Raw genomic sequence first — 17,293 nt, forward strand, 5'->3', positions numbered from 1 at the left:
CTGACCCAGAACCCTCCGTAATGGACTACAGTAAAAAGACCTGTTCTGGATTTCACTCAGCACAGCTATCCAGCTAATTTGGTAATCCTGCTCTGCAATACAGGCCCTAGATGTGTTAGGATCTATCACATTATTTTCTCAACATGTAATGTAGCGGCCTTAGGTGTGGTCAGCAGTACATCAATTTATATTATCTAAAGATTTTTTTAAATAATTTAATTCCATATATTTTGTGTATACAGTTTCCCTTTTCATTTCACGCGTTCTTGCGTAATATTTTCGGAACATTTTGTCCCTCATGGCGCACCATAATTACGTAACAGCTCATGGTGGACGTGCCGAAGGAGAAGAGTAGGGAACAGGTTATTAAGCTAGGGCAAAATAAAGAACACAGGTAAGAACAAAGTATTTATTTTGCACAGTAGCGTCGAATAATTTTATTCTTTTAGGGATTACTCCCTAGCTGCTTGTAAATTAAGATACAGAACGGCAAATAAATAACAAAGCCACTCAGATCATTGTTAGCTAGCCAACATTAGCCAGTTAGCTAGCTGTCTTTCAAAACAGCAGTAGGTTGGCCAACATATCAGCGCCGCTAACCCAAACACCAGGCTGAATGCTTAATAGTCAACTATGATCTGTGTTGGCTGGAAATTTGCTTCAACTTCAACTTCAAGTATAATCATTAATAGGCTTCACTAACATGCTGAGCTGTATGGTTGTCATTGACATGATAGCTCTGGTAACTTATTTTATCAATAATATTGCTTGCTAATCAGTTAGTGGCCAACGCATAACAATAGATGAAAAATCAAGGTAAGTTAACTTAGCGAAAGTTTAATGTAATTTAACTGCAATTGATCTAGCTACCATCACTCTTAGCGTGCTATCGGTGGGTACTGTTATGCTAGCACTAAATTCTAATGCGCTAATGTACTATCTAGCTAGCTGACAGTAATAGCGTTATCAAAGGGTAAACGCCTTATCTAGCTAAAGGTCTTAGTGGTGATAAGTTCCTTTCCTTACAAGCTAACATTAGATATGCTACACATAGTAGCATAGTTACACAAGTAATGCGATTTAGCTAACACGTCTGTGTCATAAGTTGAGTTGCGCTTGGTAGCTAGATAGTTAGGCTGATGCGTCAAGGAACAATTCTTGAGCTCTTGCCTGTCAACTTACGCGACTAATAAAGGACTGAACATTGTTTCCCTTTCAGGTGGAGAGCAGGAGAGGCCCTCCAGGATGGCCGGTGTAAGTACAACTGTAATCGCTAGTTTCCAGGGTAATTCCCCTCTCACTCTTTACTGTATGCTTGCACTAACGTCTTGTTATAACGCTGCGCTATTACGTTGTTCCAGGTGCTCTGTGGCAGAGTCAGACTAGTATCGTACCTGCCAGGCCTCCACGTTCTTGTGAGCAGGGTCGCGGGTGTCAGATCCTTCTCTGCTGCAGGGTCCTCTGGCTCCGATGAACCTCACCTGGCGTCGGCACCCTTCGATATGGGTACGGGTCTGTGTTTCTGCTTCTCTCACATAAGCAAGACAGTAGTTTTGAGTTATGGATATTTTTCTTGGTTTTATTATATTGGCGGGCTCATGACCACTTATCTTCCTAGCTTTCTTAGCCCTATTTAGGTTCTTATTTATATGTATTCAAATTTAATTTAATATGTTTATAAAACAATAAGGTGGTGTGGAATATCTTTTGTCCTATTATATATTTGTTTCCATTTGGCTAGCACCAGTAAGTGAATGTAACCTCCAAAATCATTGGGGTAGAGTGATTTTAAACCATGTCAAGAACTCAGAAGTACAGTGGGGACTTTTGTCCCAAAATAAATGCTTTCATTGTGTTACCTTGTATTGTTACTGGCTTTCAAATGTCCACATGAATTTCAAATTGTGCATAAAATGTCAAGGTCATGAATAGCAATGTTTATTTATTGGACCCTTTCCAATGGGTCAGTCTGCTGGGTTCATATCACCTAGTCCCTTGTTGACATTGTTTTACCTGGTTGTTATGAATGTGCAAGGCACAAAACAAAAATATATATTTCTGTTAAAAAGTATTTCTACTGGAATGCATGTGGAAGCTAAAACATACTGGAACCCTGAAGCTTAGTTGGGCTTTTTGATCGGAAAAAAGAAACGTTTAACAATTGCATTTGATCATATATATATTTTAGCATCACAGGAAACAAATGCTATAATGTTTAAGACTTACAGTAATGTAACTGGGTAACTATTGTTAAAGCCATAGGTTGAACTGAAGTAATCGGTGATAAAGGCCTTTTGTGATGACACTTGCTGTTCTAATACATAGGGCCCAGAACCGTGTGGCCAGATGAGAATATGGGCCCATTCGGACCTCAGGACCAGCGTTTCCAGTTGCCAGGCAACGTGGGTTTCGACTGCCACCTACAGGGTACTGCTGAGCAGAAGAAAGTTCCAGTTCATAGGACTGTTCCAGATGTACTGTCTGCCCCCTCCAGCAGCGAGAGGCATGAGTTTGTGATGGCACAGTTCATCAACGAGTTTCAGGTAAAATTACAAATACAAATAATTAAGTTCCGTATTGAAACGGGAGACACAAACTTGCTCTTCATGGGCAAAGGCTCAAAGTTCTCTCTTGTGAAACTTCCTGTGATATGACTAGGAGTTGCTGATATAGTAGCTGAGTAGTGCAGTGGTTTTAGGTAGTGTAGTAGTTTTATCAAGTGTCCAGCAGACCTGGATTAGATAAGTAATTGTTTTGGATTCAAATACTTTTCTATGATTTCCTGAACTTGCCTAGTGTATTGGATTCTATGAAACTCTCAAAATGTGCAAACCCCTGCCTTCTGGTCTTCTTGGTTGGCTCAATTGCACCAGGCAAGATTAGCACAGAAAACTTGAATCCAAAACAATCACGTATTTGACCCAGGTCTGGTGTCCTGGTGAGGAACAGTAGGCCTAGAAATTCTCTGTGATTGTGTACATAGCAGTGTAAGTGTAATGGTTAGGGAACTAGGTTTGCTTGAATGTAATGTTATGTTATGTAATGTAATGTGCTTGGGGCAGTTTTCTGTGTTGCTGACTGAAGTGCAAATTTAATTTGTGGATGTTGTTAGTCTTCTTCTTCTTCTACTACTGATGATAATGATGTCTTTTTTTTCCTTAGGGAAAAGAAGCTCCTCCTGTAACTCAGAAAGTCGGCAAAGCGGAACAGTACTTCGACACCTCTAATGTGGAATGTGCCATACAGTCTTGCCCAGAGCTGCTAAAGAAAGGTACTCCTTTTCCTCTGTAGTACAACCCGGTCTCCTGTTGTCTAGAATCAATGCCCATCACAGGAAAATAAAGAAATCAGTCATTCTGTGAAGAAACGACTATTAGACATATTTTTTCAGAGAGTATTTCCTTATTATATTTTTGTTTAACATTAAAATGCCTTTCAAAATGACATGTTGCTTGAGTGCAGTGGATGTCCACAAGAGGGCAGTACTATGCTTGCTAACTAACAGTTTTGAGTAATGTCTGGGGTCAGGCCTAGCAACAGTGTATTTACTGACTTGGATTTATAGCAAGACATTGCTACCTGTGTAATTTCTTTGAATTTATGTATCAGTACTTAAGATGAATGAAGTAGTGCATTATAATGGGTATAGTTGTTGAACTGCTGTGTTGTTCACTGTACATGATATGCATGGCACCTTGTTTCTTCAGATTTTGAGTCGATGTTCCCAGAGGCTCCATCCAATGCCATGACCGTCGTCACGGTGACCCAGAAAACCCAAAATGACATGACGGCATGGTGCGAAGCCGTGGACGAGGAGAGGGAGCAGCTGCTGGATAGGGTGAGTTAATGCGCAGCTCTGTGTCCACCGCACTGCATTTCCATTGAGAGGAATTCTTTATCAGGGTTCCCCTCCCAAATTAATGTATGAGTGGTGACTTGTAGGGCTGGGCGATATAGCCATCGCGGTATACCGATTATTTTGTAAGCGCAGTAACGACTATCATGCGGTGTTAAGATTTCTTTCAGTTTTTTTTTAATTATTATTGAACCATACCTGATGCGGTAGCACACCTCCAATTTTCGGAGCCAAAGTGAAATGCTTCTGGGGGAAAGAAATTTGTATCTTTTCAGTTTTGATATGACTGCAACAGGGCCATGCTGTTTCCTTGTGGTAGATAAAAACATGACTACAAAGGTAAAGAGCGAAAACATAAGGGATGTGGGCGGCCTGTAGCGTAGTGGTTAAGGTAACTGACTGGGACACGCAAGGTCGGTGGTTCTAATCCCAGTGTAGCCACAATAAGATCCGCACAGCCGTTGGGCCCTTGAGCAAGGCCCTTAACCCTGCATTGCTCCAGGGGAGGATTGTCTCCTGCTTAGTCTAATCAACTGTATGTCACTCTGGATAAGAGCGTCTGCCAAATGCCAATAATATAATATATATAATATGTGATTTTCAGGTATGTTAACCAACATCGAATTGATACAAGTGAGGATTTTTCTCCCCTGGAAGCATTTCACTAAGGTTTTACTGTATGAAGTATGATTAAAGACGAAAAGTAGGAACAAAACCTACCGCCATCTGCCAGAGATAGTTCTTATTGCACCAAAAAAATTAATGAATTAATGTACTGCCATAGCTATATAGCTTGCCACACAAAGCTCTTCCCATTTAAAATGTATTATTTCACATGTCCGATAAGCAATAAACACTGTACTGCGGGTGTTGGCCTTAAAACTTGATGATTTACTCTGTAATAATGCTAAAAAGAGCAGCTCTCTCTGGAGCCATAAGAACCCTGTTATTAGGAAGCATCTTTGACATAAATGCCCAAAGACAGAGAAGGCTTCAGTAGACAGTGTGCTGCCTAGCTAGCTACTGTTACACAATGGGCAGATATTTCTATCAGTATGTAGAGTACTAGTCAGGATGTGTGTGGTGTTCATGTTAATGCTAAATACAGATATTGCGATAACACAAGAAATCAACAAAGTTTGTAGAAAGGATTATTTTAACCAAGGATAAAAGAGACGGTCATGGTCACCAGACAAACAGGTTACTGACCTTATAAAATGCATGTGTAGAATGTTTCAAGCGAGATCATTTCAGTCCTGCTGAACTTACTGCAAATAAACTCATTTTTTAACTGAGTAGAAACGCGCTATGCAGAACTAAGAAATTAGTACATGGCTGACAGTCACAAATAAATTTTTTTTTTTTTGTTCCTGAAAAAAAGTTGTAAAAAAATATTAACTTCAAATGGAAACTGATCCATAGATTGTTTGATGACCCTTTTGTACTTGCCTTTTTGATATTGTGTGATGCCATATACAGTGGGCTGCATATTTAGCTCAGTACCCCACAATTTTATTTGTAATCAAACAATTCACATTTCGTTAAAGTACAGTTCTCCAGCTTTTATTAAAGGGTCCTTTTATTTATACGTTCTGGTTTCGCCATGTAGAAATTACAGCTCACTGTATTCTTTGTTATGAAGTCTTCAGCTGCCTTCCCGGCATGAGCTCAAAACAATTTTCAGACAGGTATGCGTGTTTATTTGTGGAGAGGAGCCCGGTTTGTAAAGGAAGCAGACATCAGAGAGCTGTCAGAAGGAGAAATATCCTGGTCCCAGCCCACTCTGACTTGTTTTTGTGGGTGTGGAGTGGAAAATCAGTTTTCACTGGGTATCTCTGAGCCCTGTCTTATTTACAGTCCTCGGGAGGAGCGTGCGGTTAGAGTGGTAGCCGGTGACAGTCTGACCGCCAGTCAGTCAGCGAGGCTTTGTTCCCATAGCCGTTGGGTTCGTGCCTAGCGGGTGTTGCGGAGTCACGGAGTTGTGCTTTGAAAAGCGCTGGAAGCGCGTCCGCTTCCCACCAAGACAAAGGAAGCCGCGCGTCCGGAGTGGCGGAAAACCGCGCTCCGTAGCGGGTTTGCGTGTCCGTAGCCGCCGGGATTACTCACCGTCTGGTTCACACCGCTGCCGTGCCGCGTTTAGCCGCGCGCTAAGCTCGTTAGCGTGCTTCGCTGCAGGGCAGCCGCACCACGCCCAACCGCCACCCCCCCAACCCGACCCTCTGTCACCCGCCATCATGTCTCCATGCTAGCAACTGTTGCCAGGGGGTCCCCCTTGGTGACAGTAAGGCCCATAGTGCCAGTGCTCATGGGAACTGAGTAGCAGTAGCAATGGTGTGTAGCAGAGTTAGTACTGCCGCAGGCCCTTTACTTTTAGCTACATTGAAAACAAAATGGTTGTACACTCAGGTTCTCGCAAGGCAGTGCGCATTCATTGGCTGACACTAGCTTTACCTCTGAACCAGTTTCATACATTTTTTCATTTTGACTTTGCAGCTCAGCTTGGCGACTTTCTAAAAAAACAACAGAAGAGATTGTTTATTAGTTTAATCTAAACTCAACAGATACCCTTCCAGAAAGTAGCCAGGGGCACTTTAAGCAGGCTTTGCATCTGGCTGCACTGAAACAGTGGCCCCTTTAGTTTACCGCTGTCTCCATCAGTTTAGAAACGTGCTCGATAATGCGGTGTGAATGTTGCTGACTGTTATGCTTATCCCCTGCTCTGGGAATGTAGTTGGCCAGTTTGGCACGATTGCACATATAAATCATGAACATGAGTTCTGTTTCTCCTACGTTTGTTAGTCACTCTGGATAAGAATGCAGTATGACCCAGCTGAGTTGTATGTAAACCTAACGCCTGTGCCTTGGTCTTCTCTCTCCAGTTTGTTACGGGTGCTAAGGAGATTTGCTACGCGCTCCGGTCAGCGGGATTCTGGGCCGATTTTATAGACCCCGGCTCTGGATTGGCGGTGGGTGGCCATTTTCACTATCTCATTGTCCACTCAGTAATTGACCTCCCATGAACGCAAATTAAAATGTGATTTTTGCGCATGTGGGTACTCCAGTACCTTAATGGAAAACTCCAGCCTAGAACACATTGTTAGAATTTGCATACTGCTGATGTAAAATACAACCCAGGTCCAAGCTTCCTATTTTGTGTAGTATTGTGTAACCCGAGTTCTGTAGAAGGCGTCATATCAGGCAGGGATATTGCCATAGATGGAGTTTAATAGTATGTTGTCAACTTGCTGTAGCACCAACTATAGGTATTCATTTCAACACATTAGGGACAACATATCCTTTGCCTTAAATTCCTGCTAATCTTCCTGCAGTACTCTTACTGAGAAAAATCTATAATTTATCAAGAGGAGATCCCAATTTTTTTTTTTCATGCGAGCACCTTCAATAGTCCAGAATGCAACAGTGTGGCTTTGTGGTAGATTGGGGATGTCGCCACGATAGCAAGTGAAAAATTGGAAATAGCGATAAAGTAAAATATATTGCAAATATAAGATAATAAACCCTGGAACAAATTTTACACAGTGACACAGTTGCTGATTTTTATCACTGTTTTTGATTTAGCCCAGGCCAAATTCTTTGTCATTTGATCATAATCATAATCATAATAATCTTTATTATCCACATTATTTGCCTTTGGCTTCACAGGTTGGTTAAAGCGCAGTAAATCAATAAATACAATAACAAGTAACACAACAAGTACAGTACAGACTACAATAACAGACATAGTTCCGGTGTGAATGGTGTTTACGAATTTAGCAACGTTATTGCATTTGGTATGAAAGACTTTTTGTAAATGTTCTTGGTTGCTGTAGCGGCTCTATAGCGTCTTCCAGATGGCAGTTTTTACAGTTTACGTTTCTAATATGTCTAATTTTAACCCCGTCTTGTGTCTCTCCCCAGTTCTTTGGCTCCTACACTAACAACACACTTTTTGAGACGGATGAGCGGTACCGGCATCTAGGCTTCCGTATAGAAGACCTGGGCTGCTGCAAAGTCATCCAGCATGCACTTTGGGGCACGCATGTGTTTGTGGGGACACTTTTCACCAACGCACCTCCCAACAGCCTTGTGATGAAGAAACTGCAAGGGAACTGAGGGAGGGGTTTTGGGGGCCTTGGACGGGTCCGGGCTGGCCGGGCTGGCGAAAGCCGGCCTTTTAAAAAGCGTCACAGTATCCGAAATACAGTCAAGCACTGTTTTTGTAACCTTCTCGTTTCATTTCTGTGCTTTTGGTAGAACTTGAATATAAAAAAAATATATGATCCTTCAGACCTATCTAAGCCATTTTTAAGAGGAGTTGCACACATCAGTCTCCTTAAGGTTGCTTGGGTTGGCCTTATATTAATTTATTGTATTCATGTTAATTTCAACACGGAGCTATGCTGTGTGTTCACACGTAAATTTTTTGACATTTTATTCAAGCTGAAACAGATTCATTTTGAATAAAATATGGTCTTCTGATAAGATGGCTTGACAAACTACCACTAAGCAACGTTGCCTTATCAATATTACCCACAATGCATCTGTGTCCTTAAAGAGACCCCCCTCCCAACTTCAGGGTCAATGGGTTCTTGTCCAGTTAGTGAAGGTGCAATCCAGGATACGTGTGATGCTTAGAAATGCTGGAATTAGAAAGAGGAAACACTGTTATTCTGTGATATTGAGGGATTTCTGCAGATGTGTTTCCGTGTGACGATTCTTTCAATGAAACATAATAAACCAAAATCACCAAAAATAAATGTTGTCGGTCAGCTATTTTCGGTAGCCAATGACACCGGGGAGCAGAGAGGAGGGCGGGACATGGGAGGTTTGCCAGTCGCCAGAAAGTCCGGACATGGAAAACTGACACTGTTCTTCAAGCAGTAACACCAGAAATAATGGTCTCCCAGATCACCTCTGGTTCAGGTTTGACCTCGGCCGCTAGCGACCTTTTCAGCGACAGCATTGACCTCATTGGCATGCTTTTGAAAGGGTTAGAAAGCGCTTCCCAGCTCAGTACTCCTTCAGTGTGTGAATAAACCGGGGGAGAATTTCATCACGTACAGTCCCGCGCCCAGCCTGCATCCTGTACACGTTTTATTCAGGCAGGTTCGTGAGGATGCAGACTGACTGAAAGTGAAAACGGCACCTTCGCAGAAAATTTGCAATATCGGAGAGCGGCTGTGTTTTGGTTTTGTAAGGAATTCTCAGCTGTATCGGTGACTGTCTCAGGGGAAGCATTATTGACTTGGTTTTAACACCCAGGCCAGATGGGCCCATGATCAATCACCAGCAGCCATGACGGTCTGATTTTAATGCTGGTAATTTAGACAAGTGTCCTGTCGCATTTTCTCAATGAACCACAACTCCTCACCCAGGCAGAAAAGCCATTTTCAGTATCTTTGTCCTGATATCGAACCATCTTTAAATGCATTGTGGCATAATATTTGTTTGATTACATTACATGTTATTTGGCTGATGCTTGTAGCCAATTCAATTTTAGTCAATGAACTATCACTATCAGTTGTTTAACCCTTTCAGTTGTTTATCCCTGTTCACCTGCAGTACATTTTTATCTTTATATGCCATGTAACATTGTGATACTTGTATCTTGCACATTGATTTTGACAGTATAACCAGCCAGTTCAACGCGGCATTTGTTATTCGTGGCATGTGCTGAAGGGGTTAATTAAAGCCGTTCTGTTCCTCCTCCTCTCTCGTGGCTGGCGCGCACGTCCACGCAGCTGCCTTTGTGAGAACGCTAGCGAACGCATCACTTGAGACTAATGGGATCTGACCTCACTAATATCCGTACGTGCGAGGCTTGACGAGAGGTGAAAGCTATTGTTAAAGACGGGCCCTCTGCTCTAACAATTGTCTGCTTTTCACATCGCACGTATCTTTTACTTTGTATCGCTTCGGGCAAGGGCGGGACAGGCAAGGGTTGTGCTCTGGGTCAGCATGGAACCGGTTCCCCCTCCCGCTTATTCTATGCTAAATCCGATCAGGAACTAGAAGGTGAAAAGTCTTTTGGCCCATTGCTGCATGGGATATTGCTTGTTTTCTGCAATAAATGTAGCTTCCAACCAAGCGTCATAAATTGAATGACGTGATTAAAAACTGCCTCAGAAAAAGTAGGCCTAATTATTGGCAGAGACATATTTGAAATTGAAGCCCTGGCGCATTAGTCAACGCTACATGTCATCCTGAAACGGTGGATGATTGACATGTTTTTTCATTAGATGTAATCGTCGCAGGATTCGTCAAATTTAATTCGTGAAAATCCACGTATACAAGTCTGAATAACCAATGGCCGGTCACTGAACGTTTCGGTAGCCTAGAACTAAACCCTCCTCATCAGTTTTAGGAGTTCAGCGGCCCAACAATCAAATGGCTTAAATACCCGCTAAACATTTGCCATCAGAAGACTGCCAATATAGGTAGGTAGGCCATCTATGCAAATAACCAGGTTTCGGCGGAGATGTAGCTGCAAGTTTATTTTGTACCGATTGTTCATACATTTAATAAATAATTATGGCGCAGCCTATCGCCCACTGGAACGCAACATATAGCTTAAAAATCAAAAGAGGCAGCCGCAATAAAAAAAAAAAATTAAAAAACGTTTAATATTCAGCAAAAGAAAACAGGATTGAAACGGAATGGGACCCTGCAATAAGAGGTTGGACACGAACATTGCTCAGCTAGACCTACATAACCAGGCCTGGTGAGAAACAATGAAAAGAGACGTGCAGCAAGCCATTTAATCTCCTTCCAACGATCCACACCTGATTCTGTTGTCAGGGAAGAAGCACCACACGGCAAGCACAAAAACCCCGCCCTGCCTATTTAAACCCACGTTCAAGGTGCGAGGACCCCGACAACCAATTTAAAATTAACAAAGGTGTGACGTGACGCTAATTTGAAATTAAATTAACCATGTCCAGATGCTAGTTCTATTATGATAATTAATTAATTAATGCAATTCATGTATATTGTATTAAATATGTAATGAAATGACTCGATAATATTAGTGTATCGTACACGACGTCATCGTTTAGATGTGTTTCAGTTTACTAATTGCCTATAGTGTATTTTACAAATGCTCAGCCACGGGATTGTGATTTTAGCGGGGCTTATAGAGAAGGTTTAGGAACTCGTGACATAGCTCACAGCACGGAATACATAACTGATATAAAATCCTATTTTAGGCTATTTGTGTTTGAAGCATTTACAGGACAATATTATCCAGAGCAAATTACGGAGCTTACACTTTTTGAAAGAGCGTCCATTTATACAGCTGGATATTCCCAGTTCTCTAACCTTTATACTACACCATCTTTTGTTTGTTATGGCATATTGATATCTTGCTGGAATGAATAGATGCTATGACAAACCCTGTTAAACCCTGCTAAACTTCATTAAAAGAGTTGTGTGCTCTTAAATAAGGTTTCCCTGCATACATGGCAAGCAGAGAGGGTAGGAGAATTGGCCTTCAGGTAAACGGCAATTAAGCTCTGTAGTTAATTGTCAAAAAGAATCAACTTCCCAAATTTGGGAAAGGTCAGCTGGCATGTCAGACATACTCATGTATGTAGAAGAGGCTGTTTAAACAGCAGCAGTGAGGTGTGTGTGTGTGTGTGTGTGTGTGTGTGTGTCGGAGGTGGGGGGAGGGGTGGGGGGGGTATTGGGTGGAGACCTGGGTACTGTAAGGACAGGATATGAGCCACCAAACATGTGCATCCTCCAGTTATAAATGTCTTCCCTTTGCCTGGTAAACTGTCACCATCCTTCTGAATTGAATTGTCTAACTTTATGATAAAGGTAAAGACACTGGACAGGACAATGACTTCTGGTCATTGTGCTATGGCTAGGGTGACAGAGTCCTCGTGTGACTTCACATGTCTGACTTATTCTGAGAAAATATAAGTTCTCCTGTATTTTAGTCGTCACATATTTTAATGGGTTTTTATGATTCTACTTGCCATTACGGCAGGTTCTCATTGCATTGTGGGCGACATGGCTCAGGCAGTAAGAGCAGTCGTCTGGCAGTCGGAGGGTTGTCGGTTCGATCCCCCGCCCGGGCTGTGTCGAAGTGTTCCTGAGCAAGACCCCTAAAAGCTCCCGAGAAGCTGGTCGGCGCCTTGCATGGCAGCCAATTGCCGTTGGTGTGTGAGTGTGTGAGTGTGTGAGTGTGTGTATGACTGGGTAAATTAGAAGCAGTAATTGTACAGTGCTTTGGATAAAGGTGCTATATAAATGCCAACCATTTACATTGTATACATGGTCCTCAGTGGAATCTGGTCGCCCTTGTTATGACCGTCACACTACAACATGGATGGCAGCATTCAAAGGACGATAAACATTACAGTGGAAAATCTTTTGGTGTGCTACATCATGAAATCCAATTATCATAACAAACTGAAATTATCATAACATTTTTGGAAATGGGAGGGGAAAAAACCTAAATATGAAAATTAAAATGGCGGTCTGATTTTTTAGGATGTATAAAAACAGCCTAGATAGATAAATATATACCCAAAGTCTGACAGCCGACAGCTTTCCATTGACATTGCTCAGAGGTTAAAGACGATTATTCACCAGGAGCCGTGTCACTCCAGGGGTCAGAACGTACCCCAATCTGGGCTTCATGTAGCAGCTGATAAGCATACCCTCTCCAGGCGGGATCGCACTCTATCAGAGGGGGCCAGACAGGGAAGTGGTGGGCACCATTTTAAAGCCTGGGGCCTGAACCCCCAGCCCCTTTTCAGAAGCGGACTGACGCTGCGCCGTTTCAAACAATAGATGATCTCGCACCACCATCCTGTTTGTATAAGCAGGGTCAACATTTGGTAACTGAAGCACTGGAATTTTCTGTGTTATGTTTGGAAGGTATTTTCACTAATATGCCAGTCCCCCCTATTATTTCTTTCCTCCACCCATACACCAATGGTCAGTTGGGCAGTGTGGATGAAGGGACATTTAAACTGGGGCCTATTTGTGTGCTGTTAATGGACAAGGTGAAATTATATATGTAAAACCACTTGTGGATGCCTTAGCCCATAAAAATCCTGGTCTCTAGCACTGTAAGTGGACATTTGAATGGCGAGGATGGGAGCGATGGGTTGGTTACAGCATTCATTATTAAAAGCCTCAAGCCCCCATAGTATATGAAAAATGCTTTGGTTAGATTACTACCTACTTTGCTAGTAATTAATAACATACAGAATGAAGTAAGTGCAGTGAATTTTTCCTTTTAGCAGCTTTACATTGGTTCTTTGTTCTTTGTGTACTGATATTAGGAGGCACCCCATTTTGTGCTACCTGCAGGTTTTCCAAACGCCTCCCGTACTCTACTGTAAGGGCTGCTTCACATTATCTGCAATGTGAGACATTACATACAGTCTTTTTGTATTTCCAGACCCTCCCTCATTATCTCTGAACCTAAACCAGAAACAAAAACAGTTTGACTATTTTCCATTCCACTCTCCCTTCTCATCGTTGTGTCATTTTTTCCTCACACCACCCCATAGCTCCCATCTTCTCCTGGCCTTTTCCCATAATTCCCTTTTCCGGCACTGGTCCCCCTCAGTACCTCTAAATGGGGCCTGTGTGAAACTCCGTTCCTCAAGAGTGGCAGCAAGTGTCTCTCCGCAAGCTTCACTGGCCCAATTATTCCATTAACCAGATTACAGTTGATACCGCTACAGACAAAAATATTTGGAGAACAACACATTCCTTCACTCAAGGCCCTGTTTTAAATAACCAGATGTGTCATTTTCTGCTAGAAATTATTAAGGTGTCAACTTGAGTGTGTAATTATATCAATTAGGCAGCTGAGAGCAGGGAGGGGAAGGAAGTCATTGCAGACTGGTACCCCTCCAGAGAGGAGATGGCCAGTTCTGTTCTGAGCTAACAAACGTGGAGTGGCCAAGGCTCTCCCTGGGGCCCGTCTCAGACAGTTTCCTGAAAATGTGTCTGAGTACTTCCACAGTCCTTGGACTCCGCACCTCCTTCCTGTCCCCCATCGCTAGCAGCCCGTGTGGTCCTGATTCCTCTGGCCCCCCTGACTTTAATGCATACGGGGGCCTTTAATCCTGTAATATCGCCCGGCTCCTGTTCCAGTCTGCTCTAAATCCCTGACCCCCACTCCCCCAAAAAAACACAGCGCGCTCTCTCGCACGCACGCACGCACCCATTCCTGACAAAATTTCTATTAAATATTTCTTACTTCTGTTTTTAACATCATAATAAAGTATTATTAGACAAATATAACCAACAAATATATTTTATTCATATTAGCTGTGTCTTATGAATTGTGTGTGACTGCTTGGAAATTGATGTTAATTGCAATTCAGATCTAGATTTTAGATTTTTCTCAGTACTTTAATAGTTTGATTTCTCACTTAATATGCCACTGGACAGTAAATTCTACATATAGTGGGACAGAATTATTGGTACTCTTAATAAAAATGAAGAATATTTTATATTCAAACATATGGGAAAACTACATACTTTTATTTCAATACATTTGAATACACTGCATTGGCAGATATATTTTAAGCGTGGCTGATTATTTATTCTGTTGAACTTGATAAAGTTCACAGACTTATTTGTGCGTGAAATTTCTGTGCCTCTGAAGAACAGGCACACAAGCAAGACAGAGACACAGATATCGGCTCCGAAGATGCACTGAAATAATATTTTTTAACAAAAATCTACTCCAAGATATCAAACAGATTATTAATATTAAATATGAATTAATGATTGCAGTCAAGCAATAATTAAGGCCGGGTATTTGTCACAGAAAATATTTAGCAAATAACTCAATAATAATGAACTTACACCAACATTTTTGATGGCAAAAGTGGAATGAAAACATTGAGAAGCACCTCATATATATTTTGCAGCCAGTGATCCAGGGTCAGATATTTGGGCGGATGTCTGATTGTTCAGGAAGCTGAAACTTGGTCTTAGGTAGATTGTCCTGCCAGACAATGACTCTAAACATACATCAAAATCCACACAGAAATAGTTAAGGGAAGACAACATCCATGTACCATGTTCAGTCTACAGATTTAAATCCCATCAAAGCCTGTGGTCTGAACTGAAGAGGGAGGCCCATAAGCACAAAACAAAGGATGTCAGTGATGCTGAAATGTTCTGCATGGAGGAATAGTCAAAATCCCTCCAATTGTGTTCTCTAAACTAATCATAAATTATACGAAAAGGCTCATGGTTGTCATCTTTGCTAGTGGTGTTTGCACAAAGTATTAAACCAGACTTTCCAATAATTGTGAAACCTGTTTTTTGGGGAAATCTTTGACTGATACCACTTGAATGCTTGAATCATAAATAAAGCACACTACTTTACACATGTTTGAAATTAAAGCATATGTCAGCTAATAGTTATGTCAATATTATCAAGGGTAATCATTTTGGAGCCCACTGAATTTGCTTCTGTTTATAGATAAAATAGAATAGATTCTAACACAAAAATAGGATTCCATTCATTTCCATTTCGGCTCAACCTCTGTGGACGGGGTCATTAAAATCTCAGCATGGCTGTGCCGAGCAGGACGTGCAGCAATGCTCCACAACAATAAGGCTTATTCTTCAGACTCCCAGCTTGTATCTGGGCTCAGAACCGCATGTAACCATTAAAAGCATGTTATCTCTCATCTGGAAAGCATGCTTTTGGGGGGGGCTTTAGATGACTTTCCGGGTTTGGGGCCTGAAGCCTGAGAAATGGATTAGCGGATTGAGGGCTGGCAGAAATCTTTTGACATTTTGATCTGCGCTGATGTCCAACACTGGACATAGTCAAGGAGTTCCACAGAAATGCTCAAATTTCAGGTAAGTTTCAGCAGTGTGAAACCTTAAATGAACGTCTCCCTTTCCTGCTCATAACATTAGCTGGCCCGCAGACCATTTGTACAGTCTCTTACGGCTAGCTAATGGAGAGCGATGGGTCACCTTTAAAATTCACACCCGGCAGCTGAGAAAAGCTAATCCCCTTTAAAGGGATTCTAAATTACACTTCTAGGATTTAAGCCTGAGAAAGACATTGCTTTTTTAATGCTCTGAAAACAGGGAAAGATGTATCCTTTGCCCTACAGTCTGAGTTTGGCCTAAAGGGCTGTGTAATTTCATCTAGCCCCCACCAAAACGTCTCTGAGGCAGGAAACCAAATGCTTTTGAGGGAAACAAAGACAGCTTGATTTTTGCCCCAGTGTCCATAAATGGTCAGGTGATAAATTACCCCGATAATTAACCTTTGACCCCTGACCCTTGCCTCATTTCTTTATTCTGCCCAACCTTGGGAAAATGACGGCAAGTCTGGAGTGTGACAACCTGAAGACAACGGCTGTTTTGTTTGTACTTAATTAGTGGTATGAAATATTCTCATGTCATAATAGTGCTGAATCAATGTAAAGTGACAGATAATTCCTGCTTTATTTGACCTGTCCCTGTGTCCATCTTTCTTCTGATTGGTGGTTAATTATTTCTGACAATGACAAGGTTCACTGCATCACATCCGTGTACGAACATACAGCTTTTTGAAGACTAAAAACCAATGTGCAGGGTCTTGATGGATGTGGTCATATAAAGTCGTTTATGTTGCCCTCAAACTTGACCCAGGAAGCTCCCAGCAGAAGAGCACACACTTCCTCCAATGGCAAGCTCTTTAGCCTTTGATACTGACCCAGAGCAGACAGCTCATAAGGTTGTTCTTGAGCCGTTTACTGAATATGGCTTGCCCTCCTATATTTAAGCTCTGCATGTATGATCAGGAGAAGCAGGAGTGCATTTATTTGATTAATAAGAAAATATAACATTTTTACTCACTTTTAGTCACATCCCAGCAGCACTGTTGCAAGTCAACTATGCTAACCAAGAACCAAACTACGAATTCTGTACCATATCAGTCAGCTATGTAAATGCCATTGACTTAGTCTTTGCTTTGTTCATCCAAATAAATACCTTCCCCAATCCGTCCAATACTTCTACCCAATCCATCCAATACTTCTATCCAATCCATCCAATACTTCCACAATTTTCTTCTAGAACCCTCTACATTTATTCAAAATTTGCAACCAATCATAATTTTCAGAGGAAGACTGGGTGACATTTGACAGATTTGGCCTCCTAAATCATTTGCACTCCATTTTAACTAACATAATTCCAGATTTATGAACCTTGGGAAGGGTAAACCTTTTTGTTTACGTAAGGGAAAGGGTGTGGAATGAAACAAAGTGATTAAATCATATTCAAATGGTGGTAATGCGTTAAGAACCTAAAAGCAAGAAAATTAGGTTATGGCTTGTGGTAAAACAAAAACAAAACAAAAAAAAATGCAAACTGCTCAACTGGATCATCTAGCTCCAGACTGTAGACAGTGGTGCAGGACAAAAAGCACTAAAAATGGACTCTTCTGTGTCA

The 17,293-nt window shown here is 41.7% G+C and overlaps 1 protein-coding gene across 1 annotated transcript; it reads left to right on the forward strand.

Moving 5' to 3' along the window:
- The first annotated feature begins 272 nt into the window (after positions 1-272).
- Positions 273-8,613, forward strand: mmadhcb (metabolism of cobalamin associated Db). The gene is made up of 8 exons (XM_061235049.1): positions 273-394; positions 1,220-1,254; positions 1,362-1,506; positions 2,326-2,543; positions 3,163-3,271; positions 3,708-3,838; positions 6,736-6,822; positions 7,775-8,613. Exons 2-8 carry the CDS (start codon positions 1,246-1,248, stop codon positions 7,967-7,969), a joined length of 894 nt encoding a protein of 297 aa, XP_061091033.1. The 5' UTR covers positions 273-394; positions 1,220-1,245; the 3' UTR covers positions 7,970-8,613.
- The last annotated feature ends 8,680 nt before the right edge of the window (positions 8,614-17,293 follow it).

The sequence above is a fragment of the Conger conger genome, chromosome 3 (genome assembly GCF_963514075.1).
Source record: "Conger conger chromosome 3, fConCon1.1, whole genome shotgun sequence".
NCBI classification, from domain to species: Eukaryota; Metazoa; Chordata; class Actinopteri; order Anguilliformes; family Congridae; genus Conger; species Conger conger.

Bases quoted from the DNA above. Each gene is read 5' to 3' on its own strand.
- mmadhcb (XM_061235049.1), top strand. The intron at 3,272-3,707 runs GTACTCCTTTTC...TTGTTTCTTCAG, and splicing joins CCCAGAGCTGCTAAAGAAAG to ATTTTGAGTCGATGTTCCCA. The intron at 6,823-7,774 runs GTGGGTGGCCAT...GTCTCTCCCCAG, and splicing joins ACCCCGGCTCTGGATTGGCG to TTCTTTGGCTCCTACACTAA.